The sequence below is a fragment of the Podarcis pityusensis genome, assembly GCF_964106645.2.
Source record: "Podarcis pityusensis genome assembly, chromosome: 13".
Classification (NCBI taxonomy): Eukaryota; Metazoa; Chordata; class Lepidosauria; order Squamata; family Lacertidae; genus Podarcis; species Podarcis pityusensis.
This window is the reverse complement of record NC_138038.1, coordinates 29,009,817-29,024,944: the sequence shown is the minus strand read 5'-3', so window position 1 is coordinate 29,024,944 and position 15,128 is coordinate 29,009,817. Positions and strand designations below refer to the sequence as shown.

The window sequence follows — 15,128 nt, the reverse complement described above, 5'->3', positions numbered from 1 at the left end:
TAATATTTATTTATTTATTTCATAAAAATTATAGACTGCTTGATTGTAAAAAACAAACAAACACTCAAAATATTTTACAAAAGAAAAAAAAGAGAAATTACAGCTATACTTTAAAACATACAGAAGTTACAATACTGAAATAGATTTAAATTATATAACAAATATATAATTCCCACAGTACATGTGACAAGAGAAAGGATTTAGAAAATCAAGAGAAAAACACACACATCACAATCCTCCGGCAGGATGCTCAAGTTTTCACCCTAATTTAAAAACATTATTTTGGAATTTCTGGGGCATTAAGCTACGAGTCAGCCTGCCAACAGACCTCCTAAAAGACTCTTTCACTTCTCTGTTCCTGAGACTGTATATCAGTGGATTGACCAGAGGGGTCAGAATGGTGTAAAAAGCAGAGAAGACTTTGTTTAGCTTTCTCATATTTTCAGTATTGGGCAGCACATAGACTATGATTAGGGTGCCATAATAAATTGTAACCACGGCAAGATGAGATGAGCATGTGGAGAAGGCCTTTTTCCTTCCAGTAGCAGATGGGATTCTCAGGATAGTGGTGATGATGAACATATATGATGTCAAAGTCAATAGAAAAGGAGGAAGGATGTAAATGACTGAAAATATGAAACCCATCAATTCAAATTTTTGTGCCTCAGTGCAAGCAATTCTTGCTACTGGGGTAAAGTCACAAAAGAAATGTTCAATTTCATTGGGGCCGCAGAACGTCAACCGTGTCATTGGGTACATCATTATTGACATTGCTAGAAACCCATTAATCCAAGACCCAGCTGCCATGTGAAGGCAGAGCCTGTTGTTCATTAGGGTTGCATAATGTAGGGGCTTACATATTGCTATGTATCTGTCATAAGACATCATAGCTAGGAGACTGCATTCAGTAACGATCAGAGAACTAAAGAAATAGAATTGTGTGATGCAGCCAGGGATGGAAATAGTTCTGTCTGCAGTCAGGGAACTAACAAGGACCTTGGGCAAGATGGTTGAACTGTAGAAGGTCTCCAAGCAAGACAGGTTAGCAAGGAAAAAGTACATAGGAGTGTGAAGGTTGTGGTTTGTCACAACTAATCCAACAATGAGGATGTTTCCAGTCATTGTAAGGATGTATATAGTTAGAAACAAGATGAAGAGGACAATCTGTAGGTCTTGAAAATCCCCAAATCCCTGGAGAATCAATTCTGTGATGATGGTTTGATTTCTCCCTTCTGCCATTGCCATCCTTCGTATCTAGGGGGAAATGTAATAAAATTCACTGAATTATTAACCATTATTTGCTGCTGCATACGGTACAATGACTATTAAGTATGGCTCTGCTAGGGATTGTGTAGGTGATTCTCTTTTGCCAGAACTTTCCATATCTTATGTGTGTGTGTTTGAGACACAATGATCTGAAGGTTTAGTGTTACACATTTCACAACAGCATTACTCTTGTCAGTGTATGCTTTTGTAGTGGATACATATGCACTCATTATCAAAGTGCAAGTTTAGCTTCCATTAATGGTTTTCCTATTTGGAGCAACGCAAAAACAAGCGTATGAGAATAACTTGCATTTCTACATCCCACATCATTCCATGATTATTGAGTAGGAACATTGTTTGTTGTCAGTGTTAATAAATGCAAAGAACAAGTAGTTTTGTATTCCAGTTTGAATGAATCAATAAAAACGTTGATACAAAAATAGAAGAGTAGGAAGGGGATGGAAAGGAAGATATCTGTACAACTGCATGTCCAGTCTCTTCAGCTTAAGGCCACAATCCTACATGCATTTACCTAAGAGTAAGCCTTATTGAACTCAATAGATCTTACTTCTTAGTAGGTGTTTAGAGGATTGCATTGTAGTTGATGTAGTTCTGGTGAAGTTCAGAAATTTAATTCAAGGAGTAAAACTAATCTTAGTTGTTTTTCTTTCTAGCAGCCAATGACAGCTGTCCTTAATTGAATATGTGGTGAGTGTATTAGTTTATAGTCTCACCATTATTTGATCTCCCACATCTCATCTTTCTTTAGTTGTGCCCTTGTGACAGATATAGGTGGCCCAGATAAATGAGTAAATACGAGGTAGGCAATAAAAAGAGAACCAACATATCTAAGGAGAGCCAGAGGCAAAGGCAACCCATAGAACTATAATATCATAGAGATGGAAATCACCCCAAGGATCATCTTGCATTGATCACCCTGCAATGCAAAAATCACAGCTAAGGAATCCCTGACTGATGTCCATTCAACTAATGACCCTCTGGGATCCTCAGGTGAAGAAGCTTCGGGTCTCTGTTTTTGGATGATGTTCAGTTGCATACTAATAAATTTAGTTTGGGCAATTAAAGTTGATTGGGAGTTATTGTGCAAGAAACCGACATCACCAAAAGATCAGATAAAGAAAGTGAAAGGAAAACATGTGGGATAACATTTGATCAATCAGCTTACTCCCCTGCAAACAAGAAGCAGATCCTCTGGAAGCCAGACATGTGGCCTTGGAGCCTTACAAGATCCTGCAGTGAGAACCGGTGGTGGTGTAATGGTCAGAGTGTCAGGCTAGGACCTGGGAGACCAGGGTTCAAATCCCTCATTGAGCCATAAGCATGTTCTGTTACTTGTCAGCTTGTCATGCAATTGTACAGAAAATAGCCCCAGGAATTTGGAGGCTAATCACACTACTGGCTTCCCACCTTCTAAGGAAAGGCTATCACTCAGATACAGAGGTCTTGGCCTCTTTTCCTCATTGATTTTGTTTTCCCTCCCCCATGAGCAGTGTTTCTTACCTGTATAGTCCTTTATCTCATTCTGTTGAGTGATATGCTTGAAGTGCAAAATATGGAGCATAGATTGACCTTCTGCTCTTCTTCATGCTCCCTGTATTATTATTCTCTCTTTCTGGTTCTGATATTTGCATCTTTGAGTTCTGCATGGATTTCATCTGTACATATGAGCCCTTACAGCAAGGAGACATTATGTTCTGAGGACCAACCCCCATACAACTGCCACTTTTTCCCATGTATCCATCTAATTTAATGTCCCTTGGAGATAAGTGTCTCCTATGTCTCATTTAAAGGAAGAACTAAGTCTCCTGGGGTCACATTCAAATTCAATTTTTACCTTCACAGAATGCAATGTTTGTGATTAGGTACACCCACAGAGGTAAGAAAAAAAGAGTCATTCCATTACCTGGAGGGGTCACTTCCTGGTTCGCATGGAGAAGCTATTTTCAACGGAGCCTGATGACAAAAGCACACAGCTGTATTGAGGCAGCAGCAAGTGTCAAATTTTTGCATCTCTAACAATTTTGCACCTGGGGCAACCTCCCCTATGGTCCCCCTCACCCTATGCTGCTGCTGGATGGTGCCATTCAGCCTGGCAGAAAAACTGGGGATAATGTTGCCCAACAAGGCTATGTTGTGCGTGTCAGGTTCATACACCCAGGATGCCCACAGCATAGAGGGAGGTGCCTTAACAAACCTAGCTTCATGAACACAGAGTGCAGCCCTGGTGACGAGAGGGATAGAATCCCCTATTTATTAGAATTCACTGGCCCAGATGTATTTTATTTGGTTACAGTGGTACCTTGATTTTAGAACGTAATCCATTCCGGAAGACTGTTCGAGTTCTGAAATGTTCAAAAAACAAAAACTCAACAGCCAACAGCTAGGTAGGCCTCAGGATCTTGCACTCAGTGGAAGCCGCATAGCATGTCTGACATCTCAGGTGTGTTTGAAAACCGAAGCATTTACTTCAGGGTATACAGAGTTCATAAACCAAACTGTTCATCAGTGGAGATGTTCAAAAACTGAGGTACAACTGTATTTTGGTTTAATTAGTTTGTTTTGCAGGGCCTCTGGTTTGTTATATTTTAATAAGTATAACATGTTTACACAAAATATTGTGTGTCTCAAAATTTCCTTCTGGTGTGATGGCAATTGCCTATATCCCACCTTTGAAGATGCAAATTCTACTGAGGCAGTAAAGGTAAAGGGACCCCTGACCATTAGGACCAGTCGTGACCGACTCTAGGGTTGTGGTGCTCATCTCGCTTTATTGGCCGAGGAATCTGGCATACAGCTTCTGGGTCATGTGGCCAACATGACTAAGCCACTTCTGGAGAACCAGAGCAGCACACGGAAATGCTGTTTACCTTCCCGCCAGAGCGGTACCTATTTATCTACTTGGACTTTGAGGTGCTTTCGAACTGCTAGGTTGGCAGGAGCAGGGACCGAGCAACGGGAGCTCACCCCGTCGCGGGGATTCAAACCGCCGACCTTCTGATAAGCAAGTCCTAGGCTCTGTGGTTTAATTCACAGCGCCACCCGCATCCCTTTCTCAAATTATTCTGCCTAGGAAAGACCTTGCAAATGAATATTGCTTTCAGTAAAATAAATATTACTATGAAAATTTGGGGGTGACGATAGTCTCAAAGAATAAATTCTATGTTTCCTGATGCAAAGAAAATATCTCCAATATTCACACTTGACTTCATGTGGCTAGAAATTGGAGGTTTCCAGTTGTGAAGGGCATCAGAGTGGTCACAATGTGAAACTGATGCAATACAAACAAGCAACAGCAAGCATGCAACTGTTGCAATGCTGAGTACTACCAACAACAACAACAAACCAATGCTGACCATTTTCTGAGAAAGAGGAATCAATCAGTGGGATGAGGAGGTAATTTTCACCCCTCCATCCTCCCCTCTGCATGGTGCCTTTGCAGCAGATTTAGAGGGGGTGAAGTGTGCAGTGAAAGGTACAGTAAATTTCTGAAAATCTGCTCCCTCCCCATTCTGTTTTTAAAAACGTTTTCTTTCAGTAGAAAGGTGCAATTGGACACAATAGGGTTGATCTGGAATTTATTATCATTTATTTATTGTTTAGACCATTTATATACCACTTTATATATTAATATATATCCAAGTTCTATAAAGCAAACATAAACAACAAAAATATTTTCAAAACACCAAATAAAATCAATAACACAAATTACTAATAAATACAAACAAATATCAATTCATTCTCCTGTGGCACACCGCTCCACTCGACAACCCTCTTCCAACTTTCACCCAGAGCCGCAAAACCTCCCAGAACACCTCCAAGATTTCACAACAAAGAAGAGTCTTGGAACCAGCTGACATCACAATAATCACTCATAAGCACTGGGATTGCTTTTATTGGCAGGCAAAAAGGTTCATGGGGCTTCAGGTGGTTCTTAGCTGTGTCCCTTTCAGCACTCAATAAACTACAGTGTACAACTACAGTGTACGCACCTAGCTCCAAGCTACAGCAGGTAGAATTCAGCAGATCATGAATGGTGATAATCAATGACACAAGAAAAATAGTATAATTTCTTCTGTCCCATCACTATATGTATGACAAGAGAAAAAAAGAGATTTAGACAGTATATAAAGGCTTCAGTATCCATAAGATGAAGTCACCAATTTCTCCCCTAATCCAAAATTAGTGTCTTTGATTCCCTATGATCTTATGCAGCTTTCCAATAGATTTCTTAAGGGACTCTTTCACTTCCTTGTTCCTGAGACTGTATATCAGGGGATTGGCCAGAGGTGTTAGGATGGTGTAAAAAACAGAGAAGACTTTGTTTAGCTTTCTCATATTTTCCCTCTTGGGCAACACATAAACTAAGATTAGGGTGCCATAATAAATTGTAACTACAACAAGGTGAGATGAGCAAGTGGAGAAGGCTTTTTGCCTTCCAGTGGCAGATGGGATTCTCAGGATGGTGATGATGATAAATGTGTATGAGGTCACAGTCAATGAGAATGGTGGCAAGGTGAAAATGGTTGAGAATATGAAGCACATCAGTTCTAATGTTTGAGTTTCACTGCAAGCGATACTTGTTATGGGGGTAAAGTCACAGAAGAAATGTTCTATTTCATTGGGACCACAAAATGTCAACCTTGTCATCAGATACATCATTACTGACATTGCCAAAAAACCTGTAATCCAACAGCCAGCTGCCATGAGAACACATCGCTTAGCTGTCATATGGGTTCCATAATGCAGAGGTTTACATATTGCTACATACCTGTCATAAGACATCATAGCTAAGAGACCACATTCAGTAACTACCAGAGCAGTAAAGAAATAGAATTGTGCAATGCAGCCAGGGATGGAAATGGCTCTCTCTGCAGTCAGGGAACTGACAAGGACCTTGGGCAAGATGGTTGAACTGTAGAAGGTCTCCAAGCAAGAGAGGTTTGCCAGAAAAAAGTACATGGGAGTGTGGAGGTTGTGGTTTGTCCAACTAATCCAACAATGAGGATGTTTCCAGTCATTGTAAGGATGTATATAGTTAGAAACAAGATGAAGAGGACAATCTGTAGGTCTTGAAAATCCCCAAATCCCTGGAGAATCAATTCTGTAATGATGGTTTGATTTCTCCCTTCTGCCATTGTCATCCTTTGTATCTAGCAGCAGTGGTTCTTTTCCCCCCTTTCAGTAGTCAATGAAAGCTTTCCTTCATTTAATATCAGTGACTTACATTGTCATGTATGGTATGTGCACTTCCTTTCTTCAGTCATGCATTTGTTGTGCATTATCTTTTTTCTCACCTTCATGACAATTATTTCTTAGTTTACATATATCTTATTCTGTTGAGTGATAAACTTAAAATGCAGAATATGGAGAAACTTTTCTTCATCATCATGCTTCCTGTATCTGATAATCTATCTGTCTTATTCTGATACTTTGCTTTTGCTTTCCTGTAAAGTATTGTACTGCTCCTCTCCTGCCTTCATTGCATAAATGGTAGAAGTTTGTCTTCTGCATCCATTTCATTTATACAGATGAAACCTCATGGTAAGAAGACATTATATTCCGAGGACCAATGTCATCTACACCTTCTACTTGTTTTTGTGTATGTAATGTCTAAAGTAATTTCCCCTGGTGATGTGTGTCTCTTATGTCTCATTTAAATGAGTAACTAAATCACCTGGGGTCATATTCAAAAGTAAAGTTGATGATTAGGTCATTAAAATTTGACAAAATAGTCCCAGTCTGCTAGGAAATTCTGGCACATTTACCCCCCAATATCCCTTCATTAACAAAGAGTTGGGTTTGCTTGTTAAGCATGCTAGTCTTTAGAAAAGGGATCAGAAGACTAAGATGGAAACTGGAAAGGTTTGCTTGTTGCTCAATGTAACAAAGTGAAAAGGGTTAATGAAATCAGGTGTGTGGTAATTAGTACAATGGACTATCTAAACTTGTTAGGCAAGTTTATTTATATCTATGCTAAAAAAGATTCAAACATAATAGTGCTTGGACATGTGTGATGACATATGCTCACACCTTTTCAGTGGCTTGTCATGTCAAGTAGATGACATTCAGAAAGGCGTGTGCAGAGGGGGACATCTGTCCAAACTGCTGTTCAGAAAGGAAGTTGATATTCTGGGATACTGAAAAGAAGATCTTGTTAGTTCCCTGTTTCCTAATATGGACAAAGATATGACACTACTGTATTTTGTACTTGATTTCTGAATCTGAGGTCTCAAGTAAATGTGATACAAGATAACCACAATCTGATCTCACAACATTCCTCTTTCTTTAAAGAAGGTGCAGGAGAAGGTGCTGAACTGAATCAGGACCATACTGCATCAGAAAACAAGCTTAAAACTCCCTTAGTTTCTTTTCCTCAAATAGCCCTGCCCCAGTGCTATCTACTCTGCTGGAGAAATCATGTCAGTTTTCCCATGTTTTTCCCCAGTATGGAAAACAGATGGGACTCTCTGTGTGGTAAAGAACATGAAAATCCTCCAGGTGAAAGGGTTTATTTCCAATTTACCGTATTTTTTGCTCCATAACACTCACTTTTTTCCTCCTAGAAAGTAAGGGGAAATGTCTGTGCGTGTTATGGAGCGAATGCCTGCGGGTGGCGGGGGGGATCTGCTGCAGTCGTGAGCAGAGGATCCATGGTTCCCCTTCCTTCCCTCCTCCATGGCTCGCTTTGAAACAGCAAAGCGGGAGAAGAGCCGCTGAGTGGAGAGAAGAGAGGGACAGAGAGCCTGGTTACAAAGCACGGATCCACATGGATCCTCAGGATTTTTGCACTGGGTCACCCCAAATTCACCATCAGATCACATAGCATGTCCATGGCTACAGCTTGCACCAAAAAAATCACACACCCACTGTTGCCTGGGGCCGCAGTGGTGCAAAAACGTGGTTACAAAGCATGATTCCACATGGATCCTCAGGATTTTTGCATTGGGCTACCCCAAACTCACTGTCAGATCACATGTCTGTGGCCACAGCATGAACCACAAAATCATACATCCACTGTTTCGTTTAGAATATTTTTTTTCTTGTTTTCCTCCTCTAAAAACTATGTGCGTGTTATAGTCGGGTGCGTGTTATAGAGCGAAAAATACGGTAACTGCTGATCCAATTTGCCTGATGTCCCAGAGAAAGATTTATTGTCTAAATCTTTCTCTGGGACATCAGGCAAATTGGATCAGCAGTTAAATTGGAAATAAACCCTTTAAAGACTTCACTATCTTCCACCAGTAAGCATTAATTTCTACTCTAAACTTAAATAGTTCTTTAGATTCTGGGGCATTATGCCCTGAGTCAGCTTGTCAAGATTTCCATCAGTCATGGATGTTTTCATCACATCTCACTGTTACTTATGCTTCAAAATGAACATAAGTTGGATCCTCCATGTTGTGCTCGGCACTGAAACTCTTCCCTAACCAGCTTGTGGGCGGGGCTTGCCCTGCTCCAAGCCGGTGGTGCCACAGTTATGCCAATGGCCTTTAGCCAATCAGAAGCGTGGCAAGGTTGGGGGTTGGGGGTATTTATTTGGCAGCATGACGTAGGGACCTCCTTTTGCTTTGCGCTGCTGAACACCCACCCACCCACCTGATAATTAGGTTGTGTTTGACCTTGATTTGGACTTTGTTTGGTCGCCTGTTTTGGAACGGGGGCAAGGTAGGAATTGTTTCCAATGTGGCAGACTGGCTGTGGCCACTTGGTTTTTGCCTACCTTTTAGCAATCGTCACAACTTTGTAAGGTTTGGCGGTTAGGCATTGGTTTAGGGGAATGTGGGAAGCGGAGGTGCGGCCATCACCTGCCCCTCCAATGAATAGGGTATTCTGTTAAAGGAATCCGGGGGTCTGGATCTTGTCCAAAGCCTGGAGAGGGGCTAGGGCCATGCCAGGACCCCTGGGAACCCCAGGGGTGAACACCAGTCTATATACATTGATGGAGCTCCCCCTGCTGGTTGATTACCCTTCGGAGGCTTCCTGCAGGGTGGGGCAGGAACTATATATACAGTGGTACCTCGCAAGACGAATGCCTCGCAAGACGAAAAACGCGCAAGACGAAAGAGTTTTCCGTTTTTTGAGTCATTCCGCAAGACGAATTTCCCTATGGGCTTGCTTCGCAAGACGAAATGTCTTGCGAGTTCTTGCGAGTTTGTTTCCTTTTTCTTAAAGCCGCTAAGCCGTTAATAGCCGCTAAGCTGCTAAGCCGCTAATAGCCGCTAAGCCGCTAAGCCACTAATAGCCGTGCTTCGCAAGACAAAAAATCCGCAAGACGAACAGACTCGCGGAACGGATTAATTTCGTCTTGCGAGGCACCACTGTAGTTTGATACCAATGCCTAAACCAATACCAGTCACATTTGTGTATTTTAATAAAGTTGTGGCCAAAATTTGCCCATCAACATTTAAACTAAATTCTGTCTCCACTGTGTCTTTATTTCCATGGGGGATGGGTTTTGGGGCTCGAAGCACAATTAAGCTGAGAATATTGCAATACTGGGAAATTGGAGTCAATTTGAAGTGAGGGAAATGAATCTAGGGTGATTTAGGATTCCATCCCAAACTAAAAACAGTTCCTTGAATTTCCTTTGACCATATGCCATTAGTCAGTTTACCAACAGATTTCCTAAGGCACACTTTCACTTCCCTATTCCTGAGACTGTATATCAGTGGATTGACCAGAGGAGTAAGAATGGTGTAAAAAACAGAGAAGACTTTGTTTAGCTTTCTCATATTTTCATTATTGGGCAGCACATAGACTATGATTAAGGTGCCATAATAAATTGTCACTACAAAAAGGTGAGATGAGCATGTAGAGAAGGCCTTTTTCCTTCCAGTAGCAGATGGGATTCTCAGGATAGTGGTTACAATAAATGTGTATGAGGTCAGAGTCAATAAAAATGTAGGCACGGTGAAAATGGTTGAGAATATGAAACCCATTAGTTCAAATTTCTGAGATTCACTGCAAGCGATTTTTGCCACAGGGGTAAAGTCACAGAAGAAATGTTCTATTTCATTGGGACCACAAAATGTCAACCTTGTCATCAGATACATCATTACTGACATTGCCAAAAAACCTGTAATCCAACAGCCAGCTGCCATGAGAACACATCGCTTAGCTGTCATATGAGTTCCATAATGCAGAGGTTTACATATTGCTACATACCTGTCATAAGACATCATAGCTAGGAGACCACATTCAGTAACTACCAGTGCAGTAAAGAAATAGAATTGTGCAATGCAGCCAGGGATGGAAATGGCTCTCTCTGCAGTCAGGGAACTGACAAGGACCTTGGGCAAGATGGTTGAACTGTAGAAGGTCTCCAAGCAAGAGAGGTTTGCCAGAAAAAAGTACATGGGAGTGTGGAGGCTGTGGTTTGTCACAACTAATCCAACAATGAGGATGTTTCCAGTCATTGTAAGGATATAGATGGCTAGAAACAAGATGAAGATGACAATCCGTAGATCTTGAAAATCCCCAAATCCCCGAAGAATTAATTCTGTGATGATGGTTTGATTTCCCTCTTCTCTTTTTTCCATATTGTATGTCTGAAGAAGGGGGAAAAGGCCCTAATACAAATTAGTGAATTATTAGATATCAAGACATCAAGCACCACACGTAGCACTGGTGCCATTTTATTTTATTTTTTATGGAAGAGATTTCCATGTTACCTTTCCTAATAAAAACATCTTCCCAAAGTGACATAAAATGCATTTTTCGAAACCAAGAGAGAAAGAAAAAAAATCACTATTATAATCTAAATAAGATAAAAGTGATATAGTCATTTAATATTAATCCAATCAAATATATAATTCCCAGTCACTGAAAAACTTACAGTACCAACAATTATCCCTAGTTAAACACAGAAGAAATACCTTCAGGGCCTATCTAAAAGAGGAGAGAGGGAGAGAGAGAATTGTATCATCAGGGAGTTCCATGCCTACCAAGAAGGCTTAGCCCCCCCCCCCCCCCAATTCAAATGTTAGCTGGCATTTACAGTTCTAAGACAGCACTTACCCAGAGCTCTCCAGGACAATCATTTTCTACTGCTGAACATTGTTGCATGGAGGAGGGGGATCCAGAGAATATGTAATTTTAATGTTGCATCAAACATTAACAACATGCCCCTGTATTTCTTTGAAATTTTGTCATGATTAGTTTCATTTGTAAACTTAATGTATTCCTGTCAAGAATCATTTCTCACTGGTTTAGCAATATCTTGTTTTGTTGAATGGCCAGGGAGAATATGGAGTATCAATTGTTTTTTTGAAATAAATAACAAGATGAAAGATTAAAAAATATATATTAAAAGATGATCTAAAAAGAATGAAGTGTTTTTGTTTTAAGACAGTCTTTAAAAGAATCTTTCAAAAAAAGTTTTTTTAAAAAAATAATTCCAGTAGCACCTTAAAAACCAACTAAGTATAAGATTTCTAGGTATGAGCTTTCGTGTGTATACACACTTCTTCAGATACTCTGAAGCAGAGGTTGCTACAACCTTGTAACTGTTGATGACAGTTAATGATGGCAGTTGGTTTCACAGGGAAGGGCAAGGGATTTTAAGGTGCTACATGAATTATTTAAAAAAAAAATTGGGAAAGATTCTTTTAAAGACTGTCTTTAAAGACTTTATTCTCTTAAGGGAGTTCTTTTTGGATCATCTTTTAATAATTTTTTATAATCTTTTTCATCTTGTTATCTATTATGACTACGACAGACCAACACGGCTGCCTACCTGAATCCGGTTTTTTAAAAGTTGTTGTTCTTTATGCATGATGTATTGAATCTTCTTCCTGTATCTCTCTGTGTGATTTTTCTTTCAAATAAAGCAATGTACTATGCCTTTTTAATTTTCAGCGCATGCATGACAGAAGTTCTATATCCATTTCCTTCATATATGATATATATCTCAGCAATGAGGCATTTATTTATGAACGTTAATCCCTCCCCCCAATATTTCATCTTGTTTTTGCTTAAGAAAACATATCCTAGAACTGAACGTCTCCGGTGATTAATTATGTGTCTTCTGAACAAGGTTCCAGAAAACCAAAGTGTTGTATACTAATGGGAATCCTAACTATGCAATAATAATAACGTAATCATGTTTACATTTATTCACTTTAAAACCCTAATCATGAAGCACAATCTTATGCTTGTTAATTCAGATGTAATTATGCACACAGGCCCTGCTTTCCAAACACAATGTGTTCCCAGGAAATTGTTTGTTAGGCACATGTTCATATAATAAGCTGATTACTTCCATTATTTCCGGTATAGGAACCAGGGGTACCAACTTATGGGAGAGCAAAGATGTCAAATTTTTAAATTAAGAAAGATAGTTTGCAATATTTCTTGACCATTGACCATTGACAAATGAAGTGTTGGTTACTAGTTGCACTGTTTGTATAAGACACTATTTGTGCATGTGAAGAACCATGAACTCTGTCTAGAGTTTGTTAGAGGAAAGGAAAATATGGCATAAATAAACAGATTAGTTGCACCAATAAAGGTTGATCAGTGTGATCATGTGAGATCTGGGAGTTGAGTTTCAAAAGTAAAAACAACATTAGAATGAAAATGTGGCCATTGCAACAAAATATAATAAAGAAACATAAATGAAAGCAGAACTAGAAATTTTGGCTGTTTTAAACAATGTTAATGATATGTCACTGTGATAATTCATAGTCACTGTTTTTCTTATTCTTGCTTACTTTAATCACATGCAATAGATTGGGTGAATGCTAAATGTTCAAGTAAAAAAAACAAACCTAAAATAAAATACAACATATCTTTCATTTCAAATACAGCTTCTTCATAAATATCTTTTTCAGTGCACCCTTAATATCTTTGTTTCTCAAGGTATAAATCAAAGGATTCAGCATGGGTGTGACAATGCTGTAAATGACAGAAATGATTCTATCTTTGTCTAAAGAGTAGGTGGAAATTGGACGGACGTAGGTGAAGATGGAACTCCCATAATATAAGAGGACAATGGTCAGGTGTGAGGCACAGGTGGAAAAGGCTTTGAGCCTTCCTTCAGTGGAGCGTATCTTCAAGATAGTGGAAATGATGTAGACATAAGAGAGGACAATGCAGACAAATGGGGTCCATCCTATGAAGACCCCAATGACAAGAAGAATGATCTCATTGAGGGAAGTGTCTCCACAAGAAATCTTCAGAAGGGGAGGGATATCACAAAAGAAATAATTGAGCTGATTTACCCCACAGAAAGGTAGTTGGAAGGTAAAGTAGGTGTGCACAGCTGAGTTGAGAAAACCACTTGCCCAACAGGCTCCGGATAACTGGAGACAAAACCCTTTCTTCATGGTGGCTGCATAGTGCAAAGGATGGCATATAGCTACAAAGCGGTCATAGGCCATGGCAGCCAGTAGGATGCACTCAGTACCCACAAATGAGGCAAAGAAATAAAGCTGAGTTATACAACTGGCATATGGAATGCTCTTTTTCTCTGAGAGAAGGTGGACCAGCATCTGAGGGACATTGGTGCTGGTATAACAGATATCCAGAAAAGAGAGGTTCCCTAGAAAGAAGTACATGGGTGTGTGAAGCTGAGGGTCCAGGCAGGCAATGGTAATGATGGAGATGTTCCCCACCAGAGTGCAGATGTATGTGATAAGAAAGAATGAGAAGAGCAACAGTTGCAACTCCTGAAGACCAGAGAAGCCCAAGATGAGAAATTCAGTCAGTGCTGTTTCATTGATCATTGTTTTGGTGTTCTCTGTTTGGGAAATGAGAAAAAAAATCTGATAAGTGTCCTGCCACCATAAGAAGAAGCCAAGAACAGAGACTGATCAGAAATTCTGTAAATGCGCACAACTTTTTATTCATTTGTTAAAACAATAAACTACACACCATTTGAATATATTGTGACAGTGCACAAAAAAGGATTTCAAAGGAAACTCAAGGATAAATGAGTAAAAATACACTAGATCCATCTGTAAAGCCAGCATGAACCAATGGCCAACAAAAAGCTTGTTTGAAATCCTTAATAGATTCACATCATCCCCATTTCCACAGCAAGCATGTTCCAAGGTGTGAATGTTGCCACACTAAAACTTAGGTGTTTGCTAAATTGATTTTTGTGGTAGGAGTGGCACCCATAATAGATCCTAAGCAACATGATGGAAAGTAAAATAGAAAAACTTAATGCAATGTCTAGAAGACGTTGAGCGTTGGGGCCATATTAGACATTAGCTTAATATGTAGCATCCAGTTTCATATCTTGTTTTTATTTCTCTCAGTTTTCTCTCAGGTTACATAGGCTTCAGGTTACATACGCTTCAGGTTACAGACTCCGCTAACCCAGAAATAGTACCTCGGGTTAAGAACTTTGCTTCAGGATGAGAACAGAAATCGTGCTCCCGCGGTGTGGCAGCAGCAGGAGGCCCCATTAGCTAAAGTGCTTCAGGTTAAGAACAGTTTCAGGTTAAGAACGGACCTCCGGAATGAATTAAGTACGTAATCCGAGGTACCACTGTATAAGGTTCAGTTCTCCACTTTTCCAGATCAGTTTGCCAATACTTTAATTTTTAAAAATCCTCTTGAAAATTAATCAGCATATCTGTGTGAATTTATCTGAATGTAAACAAATCTGTTTGCAATTTTGTCTAATACACACATTTTGGCAAAGCAATTTTCCATAATATATCATATTATTTGAATAATATTTACTGGCTATACAGTAAATATTATTTTCTGTACCTCGGGTTAAGAACTTAATTCATTCTGGAGGTCTGTTCTTAACCTGAAACTGTTCTTAACCTGAGGTACCACTTTAGGTAATGAGGCCTCCCGCTGCTGCCACGCCGCCACCACGCAAT

The 15,128-nt window shown here is 39.7% G+C and overlaps 3 protein-coding genes and 1 pseudogene across 4 annotated transcripts; all 4 read right to left on the bottom strand.

The window, feature by feature from the left end:
• Nucleotides 1-226: 226 nt before the first annotated feature.
• Nucleotides 227-2,956, bottom strand: LOC308461486 (olfactory receptor 6F1-like). The gene is made up of 2 exons (XM_080978476.1): nucleotides 2,788-2,956; nucleotides 227-1,254 (listed from the first exon to the last, which is right to left on the bottom strand). The coding sequence occupies exon 2, from the start codon at nucleotides 1,243-1,245 to the stop codon at nucleotides 259-261; it is 987 nt and encodes a 328-aa protein (XP_080834602.1). The 5' UTR covers nucleotides 1,246-1,254; nucleotides 2,788-2,956; the 3' UTR covers nucleotides 227-258.
• A 1,949-nt stretch (nucleotides 2,957-4,905) lies between these two features.
• LOC308461497 (olfactory receptor 6B1-like) lies at nucleotides 4,906-10,542 on the bottom strand (annotated as a pseudogene). The gene is made up of 2 exons (XR_013991508.1): nucleotides 10,453-10,542; nucleotides 4,906-7,424 (listed from the first exon to the last, which is right to left on the bottom strand). The product of XR_013991508.1 is annotated as an olfactory receptor 6B1-like (transcript).
• Nucleotides 9,712-11,245, bottom strand: LOC308461482 (olfactory receptor 6F1-like). The gene is made up of 2 exons (XM_080978473.1): nucleotides 11,163-11,245; nucleotides 9,712-10,835 (listed from the first exon to the last, which is right to left on the bottom strand). The coding sequence occupies exon 2, from the start codon at nucleotides 10,824-10,826 to the stop codon at nucleotides 9,822-9,824; it is 1,005 nt and encodes a 334-aa protein (XP_080834599.1). The 5' UTR covers nucleotides 10,827-10,835; nucleotides 11,163-11,245; the 3' UTR covers nucleotides 9,712-9,821.
• Nucleotides 11,246-13,079: 1,834 nt separating this feature from the next.
• Nucleotides 13,080-14,047, bottom strand: LOC308461540 (olfactory receptor 5V1-like; the record flags this gene model as incomplete). Its single annotated transcript, XM_080978537.1, has 1 exon — nucleotides 13,080-14,047. The coding sequence occupies exon 1, from the start codon at nucleotides 14,010-14,012 to the stop codon at nucleotides 13,080-13,082; it is 933 nt and encodes a 310-aa protein (XP_080834663.1). The 5' UTR covers nucleotides 14,013-14,047.
• Between the last annotated feature and the right edge of the window lie 1,081 nt (nucleotides 14,048-15,128).

What these genes read in the sequence shown, in the direction of transcription:
- LOC308461482 (XM_080978473.1), bottom strand. Translation starts at nt 10,826, where the DNA reads ATGGAAAAAAGAGAAGAGGGAAATCAAACCATCATCACAGAATTAATT.
- LOC308461486 (XM_080978476.1), bottom strand. Translation starts at nt 1,245, where the DNA reads ATGGCAATGGCAGAAGGGAGAAATCAAACCATCATCACAGAATTGATT.